The 19148-nt window shown below is 51.1% G+C and overlaps 1 protein-coding gene across 4 annotated transcripts in view; it reads left to right on the top strand.

The window, feature by feature from the left end:
- Window positions 1-19148, top strand: part of pkd1a (polycystic kidney disease 1a) — a 112932-nt gene that overhangs the window by 51947 nt on the left and 41837 nt on the right. For all 4 annotated transcript variants that reach the window (XM_051934131.1, XM_051934130.1, XM_051934129.1 and 1 more), the window contains exons 9-15: window positions 3890-4005; window positions 5288-5441; window positions 8804-9060; window positions 12444-13193; window positions 14241-14372; window positions 15625-15800; window positions 18801-18919. In XM_051934131.1, the coding sequence (XP_051790091.1) occupies window positions 3890-4005; window positions 5288-5441; window positions 8804-9060; window positions 12444-13193; window positions 14241-14372; window positions 15625-15800; window positions 18801-18919 (1704 nt within the window). The remainder of the gene's footprint in view (window positions 1-3889; window positions 4006-5287; window positions 5442-8803; window positions 9061-12443; window positions 13194-14240; window positions 14373-15624; window positions 15801-18800; window positions 18920-19148) is intronic.

Raw genomic sequence — 19148 nt, 5'->3', positions numbered from 1 at the left:
TTCCATTTTTTAGGTAACAAGGGCTGGTGGCTGAGTATGCCGGACCCTGACTCCTACAGTAGCTCTGAGGTGCTTTCTGTCTTGGGCTTACATGGTCACATGGCTTTCTTATATGAAGCCCACCAACAACAATGTGAAATGCACATCTGCATACAGAAGAGCCTGTTAGAAATACACCATTTGGCCAGAAGCATGTGGACCCCCGTCTAGGGGATCAAGTTTAACAAAATAAGCACACAGCCATGCCATCTCCATTGGGTCATTCTGAAAAGCTCAGTGACTTTAAACATCGCAAGATGTCACTGTCACCACAAATGTCTGCTCTGCTCCACCTCTTAGTGCTTTCACTGAGTGGCAGAAACAAAAGCGGCTCTCAAACCCACAGGCCTAAAAATGGCCTCCCCTCTGTGGCATCACTCTCTACCTGTGGAAGCAACATCAGCACCCAAACTTTGTGTCGGGAGCACCTTGAAATGGGGTCCATGGGCGAGCCTAAGATCACCATGGGCAGTGCCAAGCGTCAGCCGGAGTGGCGTGAATCGCACTAAGACGGCCGCTGTTGGACTCTGGAGCAGTGGGCACAACCACTCTGGGAGAGAACGCCACCGTCTGGACTATAAAGTTTGGTGGACGAGGGTCAATGGCAGGGTTTGGGCTCAATCCCTTGGCTCTACAGCAGACGGAGATGTTTCAGATGCCCAATAATAACACGTTGTACTTATTTAGCACCTTTCCCTTGCTCAGGGTGCTTGTGTGCTTCAGTTTGGTGACGGCCCTCGTCTGTTCCAGCCTGACTGTGCGAACCCAGAGCCGTCCTGGGGGCTTTTGGATAGTCCAGCTGATGTCATCAGAAGGGGCTCTGCTCGCAGCGTCGGCTCAGCCGGATGTCCTCCTCTAGCTAAAGACGTTGCCACCATCAGTCACCACAGTGCAGGCCTGCAAACTTGAGATGGCTCATGGTGGGAGTCCCCACTTCAACAGCATTACCCCAAAATGCTCTGCCAACTTGACTGTTGTGGTTCCAGGGCTCCACAAAATTCCAAGAAAGCTACACGTAAGCCTGGCCTCTGAAATCGAGAAGCAGGCTTTGCGGCCGGCACGGGCCAATAGAGACCAAGTTCTTGATAGGGAGAGGGGAGCCATAAAAAGACCCCTAGCCATAAACTACAAAAGCCGATGATGTCAGTCGGGCGTTTGTAGAATCCACATTAGTTTATCAAAGCAGGCTGAAATATCCATCAGGGGGGTGACTTGGCATCAGAGAAGACTTACACACACGGGCCGCTGCTTGATGACCCAGCTAGAGACATTCTGAGAACAAAAGACCACCCAGCCAATGCCAGGCTCTTCAAAGTACAGAAAAGTGAGAAAGTTGTTAACCTCAGGATGAGACTCGGCACCCTTGAAAAGTCTGTGAGTTAGTGTCACCTCAGTCGCAGCGTCCTTCGTCCTTTTCGTCACTGAAGGTGACTGCGGTGTCACCTTGACTTATGCAAGTAGAAGAAAGTACAGAAAGAATAGAAAAATGAAACGGGAATAATTAGAAGTGCCTCATAAAAGTGTTTAATGGATACAGCCCTGTGAACACAATGTGCGAAGATAATAAAACAGAGCGAGGACTCGGAAAGCATTCAGACCCCCTCACTATCTGCACTCCTTATCGTGCTGTAGGCGTCATTTTAAATGGAGGCATCATGACAAAAGTGACGACGCATCTGCAGAGAGGCTTGCAGACGTCATTAAAGTCTTCATAATACGGCTCTACAAAAAAAAAAAAAACCTGCTGTGAAAAAGTATTTGCCCCCCATCAAATGGATATCCCCCGTTTCCGTACATTTATCACACTGACAGGCCTCAGCTCTTTTGTCAAAAGGCAACATTAGATGAATTAAATTTAAGTTTCTGGTGGCGCCTGTTTCATAAAATCCAAAATGAATCGTATTTCATTCAATCAAATCAATAAAAACTTCTTAACAAGGTTCTACAAGCTTGGCACTCCTGGATTTGGGCAGTGGATCCCCTTCTTCCTAGCAGGACCCCTCAGACTCTGTTGGATTGGATGGGAAGCATCTGTGAACGGCCATTGTCAGGTCTCTCCACACAAGTGCCATGGGCTGAGGCAGGGCCGCTCACAGGCTTGTCCTGAAGCCACTCTAGCGTGGCATTGGCTGTATGCTTGAGGTCATTGAACCATCGCCCCAGTCTGAGGTGGCGTCACTCTGGATCAGTGGCCGTTCTTCAAGGTTTCGTCAATGCTCTCCTCCTTCCCTCAATCCTGTCCAGTCTTCCTGTTTGCTGCACATCACCCTGCTTCACCACAATGACGGTGTTGGGTAGAGCAGTGAGGAGCAGGGGCTGGTCTTCTGCAGACGCACTGCTTCCAGTTCTGCATAGAAGGTTCAATTATTGTCTCCTCAGACCAGAGAATGTTTTTCCTCGGCTCTCCAGAGTTCTTTAGGACCATCTGGACAAGAGCAGGTCATTCAGTCCCACAAAGCTCGCCAGTCCTGTCCACTTAATTCTTCTAAATAAACATCAAGTTGAGTTCTGAATGTCCCTAAAGTCCTACTGTCCTCCACACTACTCGGTCACTTATTTCAAGTGTCTGTGAAGATAAACTTCCTAAAGTTTGTGTGAAATTCACCCTTAACAACTTTCCAACGCTGTCCCCGTGTTCTTGTGTGGTCTTATTTTAAAGTCACTGTCTCGACCCACTGGACTGATGCCCTTCATCATTTTGCACACTTCACTCGGGTCTCCTCTTCATCTCTCTTTTGATCTTTCCTCATAACTCACCCCCTGGACTCAGCCTCGTCGCTCTTCTCTGAACTTTCTCTAGTGCTGCTTATGACTTTATGGAGACCAAACCTGCACAGAGGACTTTAAATGTCGTATGGCAAACGTCACCCCAGAGGTAGCCACTCGACCATATAAATACCTGATTGAGGGAGCGCTGCTGAGACAGGTGATCTCATTGGTGGACCTCTGAAGCTCTCTTAGAATGACCATTGGGTTCGGGGTCACCTCCCTGACCAAGCCCCTTCTTCTCCAGTTACTCAGTTTGGCCAGACGACCAACCCTAGGAAGAGTCCTGCTGGGTCCAAACTTCTCCCATTCCACAATTCGTGAGGCTGCTGTGCTCCTGGGGGACACTCAGAGCTTTCCACAGATGGTTTGACCCCATTGTCTTGAGATCAGCCTCACTCATCAGTCCTGGAGGTCTACATGGAGTTCCTTGGACTTTATGGCTTGGCTTTTCTCCAGTCGTGAGGTGTGACTCGTGAGACCTTCTACCCACGGGTCCACGTGTGCCTTTCTAAATGACGCCCAGTCTGCCCAGGTTGCCACAGGTGGACGCCAGTCAAGTTCTAGTAACATCTCAAGGAGGATGAAAGCATACAGGATGGAGGTGAGCACGACGTGCAGTGCCACAGCAGAGGGGGTCTGCATACTTCTTGGGAGGAGAGCTGTCAGTTCTGATTTTTGATGAATTTGCTGAACTTTCTGCAGATGCGTTTTCACGTCGTCATCGCGGGTTATTGGGTGGAGATTGGTGGGCAGAAATGAAGGCCAATTTGGGTATTTCAAGTGAAATCTGCAGCACGATAAAGTGAGGGGGGGTCTTCTGTATTCCTGGTAGAATAGTGAAGGGTCGTGTGGACGTCATCTTCAGGCTTTGCGATTGGTCCGCATTCTCACGGGTGTAGAGGATAACGTAAAACTCCTCAGTAATGCGACTGACCTCTTCCAGAAAGTAACAAGTGTGGTGATCCCATTACAGTTTGTCACATTTGTGAATCGAATGTCAGAAGATATTGAACATTAGAGCGTAGTCCGAGGGGAGGACTCTGCGCTGCTTCACATAATCACTCTGTTTTTCCCATTGCAGAGAAGATCCTCAATGCAGATTACTTCATGGAGGGGACTGTGACCTTCGATTCAATGTCACCCTTTGCCACCATCAACACTGTCACATCTCTGGGGACACCGTCTGGGAGTATTGAGGTAAGAGTGTGCCTTGTGTGTGCGTGTGCTGCGTGGAAATGCTTGTCTCCATGAAGGTCTTGACAAACAGCCACACTCTGATGACTCCCTCGCTTTGTGGACCTTCTCCAGGATCCCAGTGGTACAAGCCTGGAGGGAAGGGGGGTCATTTAGGGGGATAAGTCCTGTGGACTTAGGAGGTGAAAGTAGAACTTTTTGTGGGCACAAGTAAAGGTGTTGACTCCCCCATGAAGTTCACTTTTGTGCTCCACTACTCCAGGGTCTGCTGCACCTCCCCAAGGTCTTTTGCAGAATCCTGGAATGAAAACTTTCTTTTCGAGAGGAATAGGGGCAGCAACAGAGACCACTTATGTACAGGGCCCAGAGTTCTGGGCTACACCCCTTTCTCCACCACTCCTGCTAATTCTTAATTCCATGACAAGCTGAGGAGACGGGCACCTAAAAATGCTTTGATGTCTTCTTGTCGCCTCCTTCTGCTTGGTGGGCACCAAGTGCTAAGCAGCGGCTTAGGGGAGCCCATGGCTGCTGATTGTTAGGACGAGGCTGGAGGAGTCATACGGCCTCGACATTTGCATCACTCGGCCTTTCCTCTCGATGATTTTGGAGAAACCACAGCCCTAAGAACTCCTGAAGGTGCAACACCTCAGATCTCTCGGGGTGCCCGGACTTTTGCACAATGCGCTTTTTCTTTATCTCTCTACATTTGAACACAAATAAGACACCAATCTTGTTTCAGATTCTCAAATGAAGGTTCCATCTTGAGCTTTATGCCTTTTGCTTCGTCTCACTTAACTGTTTACAGTAACAAAGGTTTTGCCCAGGGGTGCCCAAATGTTTGCATGCCAATGTGTAATGCTGCTGACATCTGCCCAGCGTTCTTGTCTTCCAGGTTTGACCCATCAAGCCAGTTCTTGTCAGGTGAGCCAGTATGGCGCCCGCCACACCTAAAGGTGAAGGTGGAGGAGAGCGCATTGTCCAGGCTCACCTAGTGGCCGGGGTGCGATGAACCCGTCTGCTCACGAGAGCTGCCCTCAATTCACACTCTGGGCCTTTGTGAGGATGGCGACTGCAGCCGAGACACAAATCCTTACACCACAGTCCAGCTTGTAGTAAGCGGCTCGGTCCACAGTACACCCTGGGGGGCTCTAACTTGGACCTTTCAGAAAACTACGGGCTTACAGCCACGTGTCCAGCAGGGGGAGCTAGCTGAATGGCTAAAAGCTGATAATCGGGCAGTTGACAGGCCGCCTAACCGCCGTGTTCTCTTCTCTTTGTTTCACAGCTCCTCAGGTTCCCGGGTGTGAGCTTCAGGCAGGAAGGAGCTCTGGCCTCAGTGGAGTTTGTGACGTGCCCCTTGAATCGGACCACCCAAGTGAGGTTTCAGTTATTCCGTCCACATTGTGAACACTTGGCTGGGCTGCACTTGGCTCTTCCAGGTTAGTGGGGGTCTGCCATTCTTACTTGTGTGGTGTGGCCGGGCTTGCTTTGGCATGGCTGGTCAGTCTTGAGAAACTCTGCAGTGTTACCAGGAGGGCATGGGAAGGGCGCTATATAAATAAAATGTATTATTATTATTATTAATCGATCCTGAAAATAGCAGTAGCCTGCCAAATTCTGTCTTCAGTTAGTTGCTGTCGGTGACCTTGCCTGGAATGAAGTGGGTTAGAAGATGGATGGATGGGATTAGTTGCCTGGTCATGTACTGCATATGTCAGTTGTAATGTCATAAAGAGTTGGGGTGCCAGCCGAGTCGCCCCATTTAATATTAACAGAAATACAGCCACTCAGTGGCAGAATGAAAACTAAAGTGGCTCTGGTTGGCATCTTCTGACTTGGCATTCGGGTGCTCAGTCCTCCTCCTCCTCCTTCGCCAGTCAAGGTCTGACGCCCGACTCCGTGGTTGCCTGGTCTTTGTAGTGGAGGGGCGGAGTCTGCACTGGATTGTGGGGCGGAGCTATGTGTCTTCCTTGGGCGGGTCTTTGATGCTGTGGACAGAGATGACACTGTTAGCGTCAGCGCCCCCTCTCGCCCCAGGATGGAATTGCTTACCTCGCCAGAGCCAGGCAGCTGAATCCCATTTTGAGATAAGGAATAGCGTGATGGGACTGAAAAGTATGGAGTCATTTCAGCCTCCCATCCGGTAAGAAGTCCGACTGTCTTGCAAGCCCTGTAAGAATGAGCCGACTTGGCTATGGGGGCCCCTGAGCAGCGCTTCTTCTGGCAGTCCACGGCCCTTACGGGACGCAGCAGGACCCGAGCCATCAGCAAGGTGCCCGTCTTTTTTTTTTTTTTTTGCAGGATATTTGAGAGGGTGGCACAGTGGAGCAGTGGGTAGCGCTGCCGCCTCGCAGTTAGGAGACCTGGGTTCACTTCCCGGGTCCTCCCTGCGTGGAGTTTGCATGTTCTCCCCGTGTCTGTGTGGGTTTCCTCCCACAGTCCAAAGACATGCAGGTTAGGTGGATTGGCGATTCTAAATTGGCCCGAGTGTGTGCTTGGTGTGTTTGTGTGTGTCCTGTGGTGGGTTGGCACCCTGCCTGGGATTGGTTCCTGCCTTGTGCCCTGTGTTGGCTGGGATTGGCTCTGGCAGACCCCCATGACCCTGTGTTTGGATTCAGCGGGTTGGACAATGGATGGATATTTGGGGACAGCTTGGCTATCGGCTAAACAAGCGGGCCTGACGTGCTCAGTGGTCTCCTCTCGGCTGTCACATTTCTTTGGATGCTCGTCATGGCTGATGTTGGATGTCTTATGGAGCAGGGCCTCTGAAATAACTGAGAAAAGGCCAGGAGATGATCAGAGTTGTGTTCAGAGCTTGGAAAACCGGGAGATTAAAACAAAAAGTGGAGCAAACCAAAAAAAAAACAAATTAAAGACAAAAGTCGACAATAATTCTACAAAACGACGGCCATAACAATACAAATTAAAATAGCAAAAGCGAACATAAGCTCCGGGGTGGATTTTACCATCAGGGCGTTCTGATGGCCTTTTCACCATAAGCCCCAACTGTCACCGACACCAAAACTGAGAAATACCACCCTGCATGTAACGACCTGCGCACCGCACTATTAAAAGTAAGAGCAACCCCCCCCCCCCCTTAAGGAGCCTGTGGGGGTCCGGCCTCGGAAAAAATTCAGAATCTGCCCCCAAGACAAAACCAGATCTCTCAGGATAACAATGGAAAACACACAAATCAGCAGGCAGTCACAACACTTGTGCCGTCAGCGCGGCCCCCAAAGCGCAGGAGCAACGCAATGTGGACGTCCGCTGAGAGAAGCAAAATGGCGTCAGAGCAAATTTCAAAATGCAATTTTACGATATACAGCAGCTTCTCACTCTAATGGTTACGGCCGCATTTCCTTATTCGGTGGGTCCGTTACGCCGTGTTCAGGTGGGATCTGTTTTTCCGCCCAGCTGTGGCGTGCCGGTCGCTGCTTTACTCCGTTCCCACATTTCCTAATTCCCTTTAGTTGATGTGTGCGTCCCGTCAGTTCGGAGCACAATACTATTCACAAATGCAGTATGTCCGTGTGCACCGGCGAGGGGGGCCAGCCCCCCCACTTTTCAATACAGATTGTGTATATCAGCCTGCCGACGGACCTCCAAGGGGGTATAACCCCAGCCCATCCCCCGTTATTCAGGAGTTTGCGGGCCTGGCACCGGGTGACCGGGGGACCTCCCTGACTTTAGTCCCATTCAAGCAAATCCCTCAGATCTTCCAGACGTGTCGATTTTCACAGGACGGGTCTAACCCGGCGTTAATGAATTATTATTATTATTATTATTATTATTATTTATGAACTTATAACAGGAAACAAAAGTCGCCGTCATTATTTATGAGATGTGAGCGCGCAGTCCGTGAAAAATGAACTGACCTGAGAGATTCAGACGGGACTGAAATTATGGGGGTCCTCCAGTAGAAGTGACTTTACACCACCTCCGGGTGTGAAACTCGTGATAGGGGGCTCAAGGCACAGATACGTTCAGAGGGGGTCAGGAGGTCCTGCTGTCTAATGATGGTGCCGGGCGGCTTGTTGATTATCGTGTCAGAGCTTGCACACGGGACAAGAAGGACCACATAAACCTGTGAAGAAACTGAAACGAGAATGGAATTAAGAGATGGGAGTAAATTTAGACCCTCCGATAATAAAAAAACCAAAGAAAAATGAGCAGACCACTTAGAGAAACGTGTAGAGCGTAAAAAGGAATTCATGAAATAATCGCCGGTCATAAGGGGCACACGGGAAGAGGCCAAGTGGCAGCCACCAAGCCAGGGGTTGGGCAAGAAATAAGGCGTTCTTGAAGTTTAGAGCTGCTTGGTTTACTGATGCCATTTAAGGTTAGGCGGGAGGTCTGCTGCTAAGCTGGCGCTTCAGTGCCAGTCATGGGTGGGGTGGCCACTAACCTGCAGTCCTAAGCTAATTAAAAAAAAAAAATGAGTGCAAGTCCATCGGGTCAATGCTGGTGGGCACCATGTGCCCCCTCAAAGGGTATTCAGTATATGGCATGTGCCAATGTGTGTGGCTGCTGACTGATGGGCAGGCAGTGTGGTTAAAGCTTTGGACTTCAAACCCTGGGATTGTGGGTTCAAATCCCACCACTGTGTGACCCCGAGTAAGTCACTACACCTGCCTGGGCTCCAATGGGAAAAACAAAAGAACTGGAACCAATTGTACCTCAAATGGTGTAAGTCGCTTTGGATAAGAGCATTGGCCAATTAAGTACATGTAGGTGATCATGTGTTGGCGACTCGGTTCGAAAAGGCGCTATAACTAAAGAGGCCGCTTTTCTGTGTTATCAGGTTGTGGAGAGGCCTGCACGTCCACCTCTGTCTGTCAGCCTAAGGCCAGCGGTGCCCCTCAGGCTCCATGCCCACCGGGTTACCAGTGGTGTCAGTTCACCGCCGACTGCCTGCCGCTGAGGAATTCTTGCCGGCCTTCTTTGTGCAGCAACTGCTCTGGCGTGGACTCCCCTCCAGCTGGCGCCCTCCTACCTGAACTGCGCTTTGTGAAGGAGCTCCTCCTGGTGCTGCCACCCGGTGGTCCGACTCATTATCTGGTAGTCTAAATTCTTTGACCACACAACACTCAGTTGCTCCATCCACACTGCACTCTGTGGGTTTTCTCCACATCTCGTTTTCCTTCTTGGGCCACCGCTGATCCTCACTCTTCTCAGTGGCGCCCCCTGCAGGCTAACATTGCACCTCAGATATTCGCTCTTCTTCTTCCTATTTGTCTTCGCGCCGCTGTCTCCCAAAGTCCTTTTTCTTTCCTGTCCACCTCCTCTTTTCTGGTGTTACACAACACAATGGCATCGGCACAAAGCCTGCACTTGGGGGGGGGGGGGGGTCACCCTGACCCAAGTCCTCACACGCTCCTCTGCTCCTCCATTGTCTCTCATGGACCTTCAGACCTCTTCTTTTGTCTCGTTAGAGCTCCGTATTACTCTGCTGTCCCCTTTTGTTCTCTTTCTTTATTGTGTAGCTTTTGTCTGAAGGCCTCAAATCCCGTAGACTCACCACAGCTTATAAGGTTCTGTACTTTAGGACGTCTCTCCACCTTCCCTTCTACATCTGTAACCTCAGGCAATTACACGGCGTAAAAGACAAGCAGGAGTTAAGTTACAACTTTAAATAATGGATTATTGATAACATTCGTAAAATAATAACAATAAGCAAAGCACACGTGAATGTTGGCAACCATACAACCTGATAAATGCTGATGTGGAGTTTCAGACTTGTCAGTTACTTTAAATGTCTCCAGTTAAGGCGTCACTTTTAGTCAGCGCTCCTCAGGACGGGACTCAGTATGGCTGCTGCTTCTCAGGGTGGTCTTCTTTTCAGTGCAGGGTGTATGAGATGCTCCTTCATCGTGATGGTGTGAAAGAGAGAGGGAGAAGTAAAGCAACTGAATTTATAGACTCTCAGTCTAAACCCTCAGCCAGCCAGACTTCACACCAGTGGGGGCACACCTGCCACCAAGACCACTTGTTGAGCTGATGCTTGCCAGCCAGGTGCTTTAACTTTCCTGTGAGTTTTGATTGAGAGAATCACCTGGCTGAGCTGCGCTCTTCAGTCTCTTGTCCTTTTAATGGTGATGGTGAGAGAGAGAGAGACAGGTGCTGACAGAAGGGGTGGAGCCTGAAGGAGAGAGAGAGAGAGACAGGTGCTGACAGAAGGGGTGGAGCCTGAAGGAGAGAGAGAGAGAGAGCTGCTGACAGAAGGGGTGGAGCCTGAAGGAGAGAGAGAGAGAGACAGGTGCTGACAGAAGGGGTGGAGCCTGAAGGAGAGAGAGAGAGAGAGCTGCTGACAGAAGGGGTGGAGCCTGAAGGAGAGAGAGAGAGCTGCTGACAGAAGGGGTGGAGCCTGAGGGAAAAACAGAGAGAGAGAGAGAGCTGCTGACTGAAGGGGTGGAGCCTGAAGGAGAGAGAGAGAGACAGGTGCTGACAGAGGGGGTGGAGCCTGAAGGAGAGAGAGAGAGAGAGACAGGTGCTGACAGAAGGGGTGGAGCCTGAATGAGAGAGAGAGAGCTGCTGACAGAAGGGGTGGAGCCTGAAGGAAAAAGAGAGAGAGAGAGAGAGCTGCTGACTGAAGGGGTGGAGCCTGAAGGAGAGAGAGAGAGCTGCTGACAGAATGGGTGGAGCCTGAGGGAAAAACAGAGAGAGAGAGAGCTGCTGACTGAAGGGGTGGAGCCTGAAGGAGAGAGAGAGAGAGACAGGTGCTGACAGAGGGGGTGGAGCCTGAAGGAGAGAGAGAGACAGGTGCTGACAGAAGGGGTGGAGCCTGAGGGAAAAAGAGAGAGAGAGAGCTGCTGACTGAAGGGGTGGAGCCTGAAGGAGAGAGAGAGAGACAGGTGCTGATGGAGGGGGTGGAGCCTGAAGGAGAGAGAGAGACAGGTGCTGACAGAAGGGGTGGAGCATGAGGGAAAAAGAGAGAGAGAGAGCTGCTGACTGAAGGGGTGGAGCCTGAAGGAGAGAGAGAGAGACAGGTGCTGACGGAGGGGGTGGAGCCTGAAGGAGAGAGAGAGACAGGTGCTGACAGAAGAGGTGGAGCGTGAGGGAAAAAGAGAGAGAGAGAGCTGCTGACTGAAGGGGTGGAGCCTGAAGGAGAGAGAGAGACAGGTGCTGACAGAAGGGGTGGAGCGTGAGGGAAAAAGAGAGAGAGAGAGCTGCTGACTGAAGGGGTGGAGCCTGAAGGAGAGAGAGAGAGACAGGTGCTGACAGAGGGGGTGGAGCCTGAAGGAGAGAGAAAGAGCTGCTGACAGAAGGGGTGGAGCCTGAGGGAAAAAGAGAGAGAGCGAGCTGCTGACAGAAGGGGAGGAGCCTGAGGGAAAAAGAGAGAGGGAGCTGCTGACTGAAAGGGTGGAGCCTGAAGGAGAGAGAGAGAGAGAGAGACAAGTGCTGACAGAAGGGGTGGAGCCTGAAGGAGAGAGAGAGAGAGAGAAGGAGGAGCAAAGCAGGCAAATGTCTGCATTCTCTGTCCAAAGCCTTACACCAATAGGCTTCACTACAGGATGCCCTCTGATTTAAAACCAATCCCAAACAGACCAGTGGGGGTACACACTGCCTGTCACGCCTGCCCCCCAAATCACTCATTGAGCTGATGCTTGCCAGCTGGGTAGCTGGTCCTCCATGTTGGTGGTTGCTTGTTGCTTTGTTTCTGGCTTTTTGGCTCTCAGTCCAGACACAGTCACCCTGGCCAAAGCTGGTCTGATGCTCCCCCCTACACACTGCCCTGTTACGCCCGCACCCGAGACCACTTGATAAACTGAAGCTTTCCAGCACGGTGGCTTTCCGGTCCTGCAGAGAATCATTTACCAAACTGGTTTGAGGCACCTCCCCCAACCCTAAAGACTTGGGGGGTATTTAAACATCAAAGCACTGCTGTTCTCGTGAATGAAATCCTAATATTACATTTGCTTTGTCTGACTTACAAATAAAGACATAGAAAATATTCATCAACTTGTATACAAAGTGTCACAGCACAACACCTCATGACATGGCACAAATGTCACAGCACAACACCCTTTGATGTGGCGTCCTATCATATCTCCCTCTCCAAATCCATGACCACCCTGTGCAGACCCTTCTGTTCTTCTCCGTGTTTCTCTACCTGCTACCTCAGGTGTTCCTCTTCCCGGCATCATGGTGGTCTCTCTCTCTTCCCTAACCCTTCTCCCTGTAACCCTTTCCCGAACTCCTTGCTTTCCCCAGTCTGGACTGTCGCCCTTCTCCTTTTTAATGGGGGCGATCACACTCTTCCTCCACTCTCCTCCTGTTCTTCTCCATTTCATCGTCTTCTTGCTCTTCTCCTGGACTCTTCTGCTGGTCCTCTTGCCTCTCCATTTTCTCCATGTCACCAGTCTGAAGTAACTTTTCATATTTGTTGTTCTGGTAGACATCTGAACGGATTTCTGTTTTTTTTCATGTTCAATTTGTTCAAGGCACACGTTTGGGGTGACAACATCACCGTCCTCCCAGGTGACACAGTTGCTGTGCAGCACGATGCAGACTCCGGCTCCTTAATCGACTGCCACCACGCTGCATCTTCACCATGGCGGCAGGACCTTCTTTATATGAACCTTTCGGAGTGGACAAGAAGCCCAGTGAACGATGAATCAAACGTGCAGAAGGTCAGGGACTCGGTTTGTAACCTTAGGTTTCGATACACGAGCCAAAGAGAAAGCCCGTTTGACCATGAAGCACTAGAGGTGGGCCTCCCAACCCAAGGCGAGTACACTTTCTATGCACAGACGAAAAGCAGAACTCTGGCCGACGCTCTTTCCTGCACTTTCCAAGTGGTTGCTCCACTGGCCTTGACGGTCGTCTACCCGACTCCACAAGAGGGCATCATCTATGTCTCACGAGACCAGAGCTTCATACTGGTGAAAGTCCACTCCAAAGCCAACGTGACAGCCCACTGGGACGGAGGCAACCAGACCTTCACATTCACAAGGAAATGTCCGGCCGAGGCGGCCCACCTGAAGGAGTGTGCGGCGGACTTGAGCGATGGCACCCAGTTTGCAGTTGTCGATCTGGACTTCGGCAATTCCACCTCCGTCTCTTTTCTTCTCATCGCGGAGGACGGAGTGAGTCGTGAAAACCTCACGCTGGAGGTCAAAGTTGAGGACGCTGTCAGAGGCCTTCGTGTCCTTCCCGACCCAAACCAACGGGTTCTGGTTAATTTATTAGTGGTAAGTGGCCAAGGGGACGCCCATGTAACATCTGGCTGTGGAAGATAAGAGGGGTGGGACTGGACGGCATGTCTGTCTTGTTTGCCAACCAGAATTCCGAGCTGTTTCATTGTGTGGTGAGTGCGCCAATGCGCTGTGCCAGTGCATGCCCCCCGACCTGACCTGACCTGCTAAGTGGCGGCTCAATGGAGAGCAGTCCAATGACTTGAAGACGACTGAGAGTAGTCAGACTCGTCTGGGGGGCTCTCCCCTGTTTTCTTATTTTGCATCCTGGGTTAATTTTAATTGGGGGTTTGTAGCTAATAATGAAATCAACTCCGACAGGATAAAATAAACGAATACGAGCAGGGTGTCCTTAAAGGGGCCGTCTGAAGACTGGCACTGGCTGTGACATAATGCCAGCACAGTGAGAAAGAAACTGGTACAAGTGACAGTGAGACTGGTAGGGCGAGGGAGAACTCATTAGAGGTGGGGGTCAAAGGGGACAACTGGAGACGGCCGAGAAGTGAGAACAGAAGGAGTGAAGGTGGAATGTCAGCAAAGTGACAAGCAGTGCTGGGCTAAGTGGCAGGGCGAGGTGAAAGGGGACAACTGAGAGCCACCCAAGGGTGATTGGAGAAAAACCAAGACGAAGCAGAGAGAGACCACTGGAGGTCCGACTCATTACACGATTGGAGGCGGAGGAGAGACCTGGGAATTTAAGGGGGCAGCCGGGTGAAGGTGGGCCGAGGTAAGCGATGGCAGTAAAGAGAACAAGAAGCAACCGAGTGAGACGGGACACTAGAGGTCCGATGGAGGAGGTGAGAGAGAACCTGAGAAGACACCACTGGAGGTGGTGACTGAGGGGGACGTGAGCCCCGTGATGAGGCAGAGCTCAGTGGACATGTGAGTTACTGAGGAGATGTGGAGGCAGGAATGAGTGGGACGGGGGTCTGTGGACTGGTGGGTAGCAGACGTCTCCATCTTCCGTTGTGATACCTTGTAGCTCCGGCGACTCCCAATTTCCCCAAACTGTGACCCCCATACTGTGTCTTTTCTCTTTTCCAGAGTTACACTGCGCAAGTGGACGCCGGTTCCGATGTTAGCTTCCGCTGGACTGTCGACGACAAGCCCTCCTTCACGTACTACAACACCGTGCTGAATGTCATCTACCAGAACGCGGCCGTCTACAAGCTTTCGGTATTTGCTCTTCCAATGGGAGATTTGCTCGTGGGCTTGGGCTCGAATGTGTTGGTTGCCTTTAGGACGTTCCTTGCTTCCATAAAAGCACCAAGTTGAGTTTTGAAGGGCCCCCCGTGTCCGCCATGCTGCTTTGTCCCTTATTTCACGTGTCTCTGGTTCTCCGGGTGACATTTCCCCTTTGCCAGTTTGCATGATGAACCTTCAGTAAAGCCACAGAGTGAACAGTATGGTAAGTGGAGAGTCAGGAGAGTAACTGGCATGAGAGAGCGAGCCTGGCCAGAGAAGAAGAGGAGGAGGAATTCCATGGACAGGTCCTCTGTGGGACACACAGTGCAGAAGAAGTGAAGTCATGCCTAACGGAAGGCTACACTCATGTCTGCCCTGCTATGTCTTTGTATGTGGCGGATAATTTGGACAAGCGGCTAGAATGAGACTAGCCACGTGACCCAGTGGTCAGGGTACTGGGCTTCAAACCCCGAGACTATCAGACACGCCACTGTCACGGTCATCCAGCTCTGCCCCATTTGTGGAAAATCAGTGTCAAGAAGCCACCGTGATAAAAGGATGACTGTCTGACTCTCTGTGTGTCCTTATGGTTGCTATGTCTCTGTTATGTGCCACTTGCTATGAGATTCACAAACGCAGTGTTCAAGTTTGTTATGTGCCATCTGTTGGAAATAAAAACGCAACGCATTACAAAATACATTCCAATTGAGGATGCAGTAGTTACTTTGATTTCAGCGGTGAGGTCTTAGGCGGAGAGCACGGCGTATTGGATGGGTTGATCTTTCAGGGCGTACGTCTGTAAAGGCATTTTCACAATGGATTTGCATGGAATAAGATATGTCTGGAAAACGTACAGAGATGGGCATACCGCCTACGGTTACACCTCAAAACATTCGAAGCACGACACGAGTGCTCTGGGAGAAATTCCATTTCCACAGTAAACGATGGAATTTCATGCGACTTTCACTCCGTCTGGACACAGAAATCTCGCCATGGCGGAGGGTCCATGTTTATCTGACACCTTGGCATCTAACAGCAGAACGCGCCTCCGTGTCTGTTCAAACTACCCATAAGCCATTGCGTCGATCCTTTTTCAAATCGCCTGTGCTGTTGATGTTCCCGCTCGGCCCCTCGTGGTTTCCTGTCCTTCACACTTGAGACCCCAAACTCCATCTCAGTTTACAGAGACACGTTCCTGAAGCACAGCTTTGTGTCCTCATTGTGCTTTTGAATTTGTCTGCAGGTCACCGCGATGAACCACGTCAGCAATGTCACCGAGGATTTCAACGTGACTGTGGACATGATGTGGAAGATGAGCCACCTGACTGTCACCGGGATCCCCGATGTCGCGGCTCAGAACGCAACACTCGCCTTCAGTGCCCGAGTTCAGGTGGATTCGGCCGTGGAGGCGACTTTCCGGTCAGTCTTTTCAGAGGGTCTCCTCTTTACTGCTAAGTCCTTAAGTTTACCTGCCGGGGGGATCATACGTTTGATTATTTTATGTGGCGCCTTTCATGATGAGCCCTAATCTAGTCTTGAAAATGTCATTTATTTATGATATGGAGTTTTAAGGCTTGTCTGCCTGTCACACAAGAGTCTCGCGAGCTAACGCCATGATAAGCGTCCCATGAATCGAGCATTGGGTCCTTCTCACGGTAAGCAGTGATGTGGCAGACAGCAAAGCCCAGTGCCACGGCCGACTGCTCATTTTCATTGCGAGTGCCAGTCATTCACTCCGCGTGCCACAGAAGGTTGCACGCCACCAGAGCAGTGAAGGGGCCGTCTTCCTTCACCACGTTATTGGTGGGCCGGGCACGTGACGTGGCTGACGAGAAAACAAGGGCCATGCGAGAATTCGACACGTCAGTCAGGAGGAGAGCAGCAGTGGCATCAGATGGCAGTGGAGGACGTTGTACCAACCTCGGTGGAGTGACACTGTTTTGTGATGGTGCCTGAGCCCCCTTTCTTCTAGGACTGGAGGTCTCGAGTGTTATAAGTCATAATAAAAGTCAGAGGTCAAGGAACAGATGTGCCCCCCCAGTTTTTCGTAATAAATGTTGACTGTGGGGACAGAGGGACCAGGATGTTCCTGTCACCTTGTGGGATGGGTGCGCTGGCTGCTGGTGAGGTCTCTTGGAGTGGGCCAGAATGGCTTAACCTGAGTGTGCTCACAATTGGGGTCTACCTGAGGTGAGGGTGTTAGCCTGGTATGGTCCCAGCAGTCCCACGCTGAGCACCGAGGGTCTCAGCTGCTTCAGCGAGGCTCTTTTGTGATCCGTCATTATGGCAGAGGGAGTGAATTGGTCGATCCTTTCCATTTGTGTGCGTGTTCTGCAAGTGCCAGCGTGCCCCCCCCCCCCCCCCCCCCCCCCCCACCATGGGCAGCAGTTGCCCGCACGTCTTTCTTTGAAATTCATTAACTGGTCGTCCTTGAAGCCGAAGGAAGAGGGCATCGTGATCTTCCAAAGCCTCATTACGTATTCATAGCCTTTTTATTATGAAAAGAAGCAGAATGTGAAAGGGCCAAAGCTGCAAGGCCAGGCGTGAGCAGAATGGGGGGTGGTGGGGGGGCACAGGGGGGGTCACGTCTTTGGGATTATTGACTAACTACTCAAGCGTAGTAACCCCGGCCTGCTCTTTTCAAAAGTGTTCAGAGCTTGGAACCCTTGGAGAGAATCGGGCAGGAGCGTCCCGTGTGTCTTCAGCGAATTTGGGGGATTCAGGATGGCTTTCAGCACGGAGGCCGTTATTTACTGCATTTGTCCAGTTGCTAAGGGGAGGGCTCAGTGCATCCCGGGTTCAAATCCCATGCCCACTTGCTGTTAGTCGGGGTCCTCCAGTTTTCCTTCCACATTCTCATGGTTACGCTGATCGCCAGCTGTGCTCTGGTCTGAGAGCCCTGACACTGCTAACGATTTGCTTGGCCCACCAAAATCTGAGGGGGGCTTCACTTTCAAAACCAGCACCGATAACGAGCCCCTTTGTCCTTTGCTGGTGGCGCCATCCCATATTTGGTCTTCAGTTTTTGACGATCCTCACCGCGTCTCTTCTCCTGGTCCATCTCTTCCTAACCGCTATCCCTGTACCATAACAGGAGGGCACCTTACACTAGAAATGGCCCAAGAGTCCTCAGCCCGGACCCCCGCTGCTCAACGACCACCTCAGGTTTCCCAAGTTGGCCGGGAGACGCGGGTTCACTTCAGAAGCCAAATAAGCAGATCTCGTTTACTCAAAGACTGAGAAATTCTCTCGAAAGGGAAGGATAAACGTTTCGGAGGACACAAAGCCCACTTTCATTAAAAGCTGACCGTAGTCACAATGGACTGGCAGACGTCCCCAACTTTAATTTGTAAATCATACCCTCTTTTTTTTTTTTTTTTTTTTTTTTTGCAGTGCTGCCCATTAACCATTAAAAAGTGAAACCCCTAAAGCTGAACCGTCTACAATTGGTGCGTATTTAACCCCCCCCGTTGAGTACTCAGCTGGCCCACCCTGCTCCATTCTCACAGCGAGTCTCTGCACCACACCACTCTGCCCGGCTGTCCTGTTGACAAACGTCCTCGTTGTGGCGCAGCCCTCGTCTTCATCGTCAGCCCCGATCAGATCTCCAGGCCTACAACTTGACGCAGTCACAGCGCTGATGGGGGTCCCCTGCTCATTTTTGCCTCACACACACACACACACACACACCGCTGAGCGTTCCAGTCAGAAAGTCCCACCACCGTCCCGTCGGACCACCAGGCTTTCTTCCACAAGTGACATTTTGCAGATTCTTTAGGGTCAGGGTCGGAGTTTGTTTTTTTTTTCCTCCCCTTATTGTTGAGTCTTCAGTGTCATCTCCAGTGAGTGACCATTTGTGTCACAGTGGCCTCTGTGACGCTGGCCTGACTTGGTAGTGTTGCCTTTGGTCTCCTTTAGGACTCTGTGGCCTTTGAGGTGGTCCTGTCTCCTTCCCCAGACCCCTGTCTCTCCATCCTTGACTTGAACTGAGAACAGGTGAGACCGCCAACAAACTGGGCAGGAGATTGACGAAGGCTTCTGAAATTGTTGGCTGCTCTGATTGGGCAGGATGGTCGCTGTTTGACGCCATTGTGAATTTCAAATGTGAATGCCAGCTGAATGCCCATGCCAGGCGCTGTATGTTGGTAGTTATAATGTATGTGTGAGCTCTGCGACACAACAGCAGCACCATGTTGGGCCAGCAGATGAGTTTCAAACTCGTATCTGAGGATGAACATCTCAGTGTCTACGCCATCCACGCCCACCGCTGTTCATGCCATTTACATGGACGTTTTGCGGGTCGGATTTTCACACATGACGAATGCCCCTTCAACAGCCTTCTGCTATGTAATGTGAAGGTGGCAAAGTGCGCCACCAGGCCTCTCCGCTGTTACTCATGGGCTGCTTCTCTCTTTTCAGGTGGATTTTCGGGGATGGAGGCAACGAAACGGCTCATGTTAAGCCCCCTTACGGCACCACCCTCGATGTACCACAGGCCGTGGTGGAAAGCAACGTCACTTACGCTTACAGGGAAGCAGGTAATGGCGTGGGGATCGTCTGATGTTTTGAAATCGGGGAGAAGGAGGAGGCATGGAAATGAGAACCAGGTGGTCACAAGTGTGCCAGCCATTGTGAAAAAGACCAGGAGATGGAAGGCCCTGAGGTTGGGGCTACAAATCCCACTACTGACACCATGTCTGCAAAAACAATTAACAATGGACTGGTGGCCAATTGTATCTCTCCAATGTTTGTAAGGAGTCACCCTAG

The sequence above is a fragment of the Erpetoichthys calabaricus genome, chromosome 11 (genome assembly GCF_900747795.2).
Source record: "Erpetoichthys calabaricus chromosome 11, fErpCal1.3, whole genome shotgun sequence".
Lineage (NCBI taxonomy): Eukaryota > Metazoa > Chordata > Cladistia > Polypteriformes > Polypteridae > Erpetoichthys > Erpetoichthys calabaricus.
Note: the sequence above shows the minus strand (reverse complement) of the source record. Positions and strands in the feature narration are given on the sequence as shown.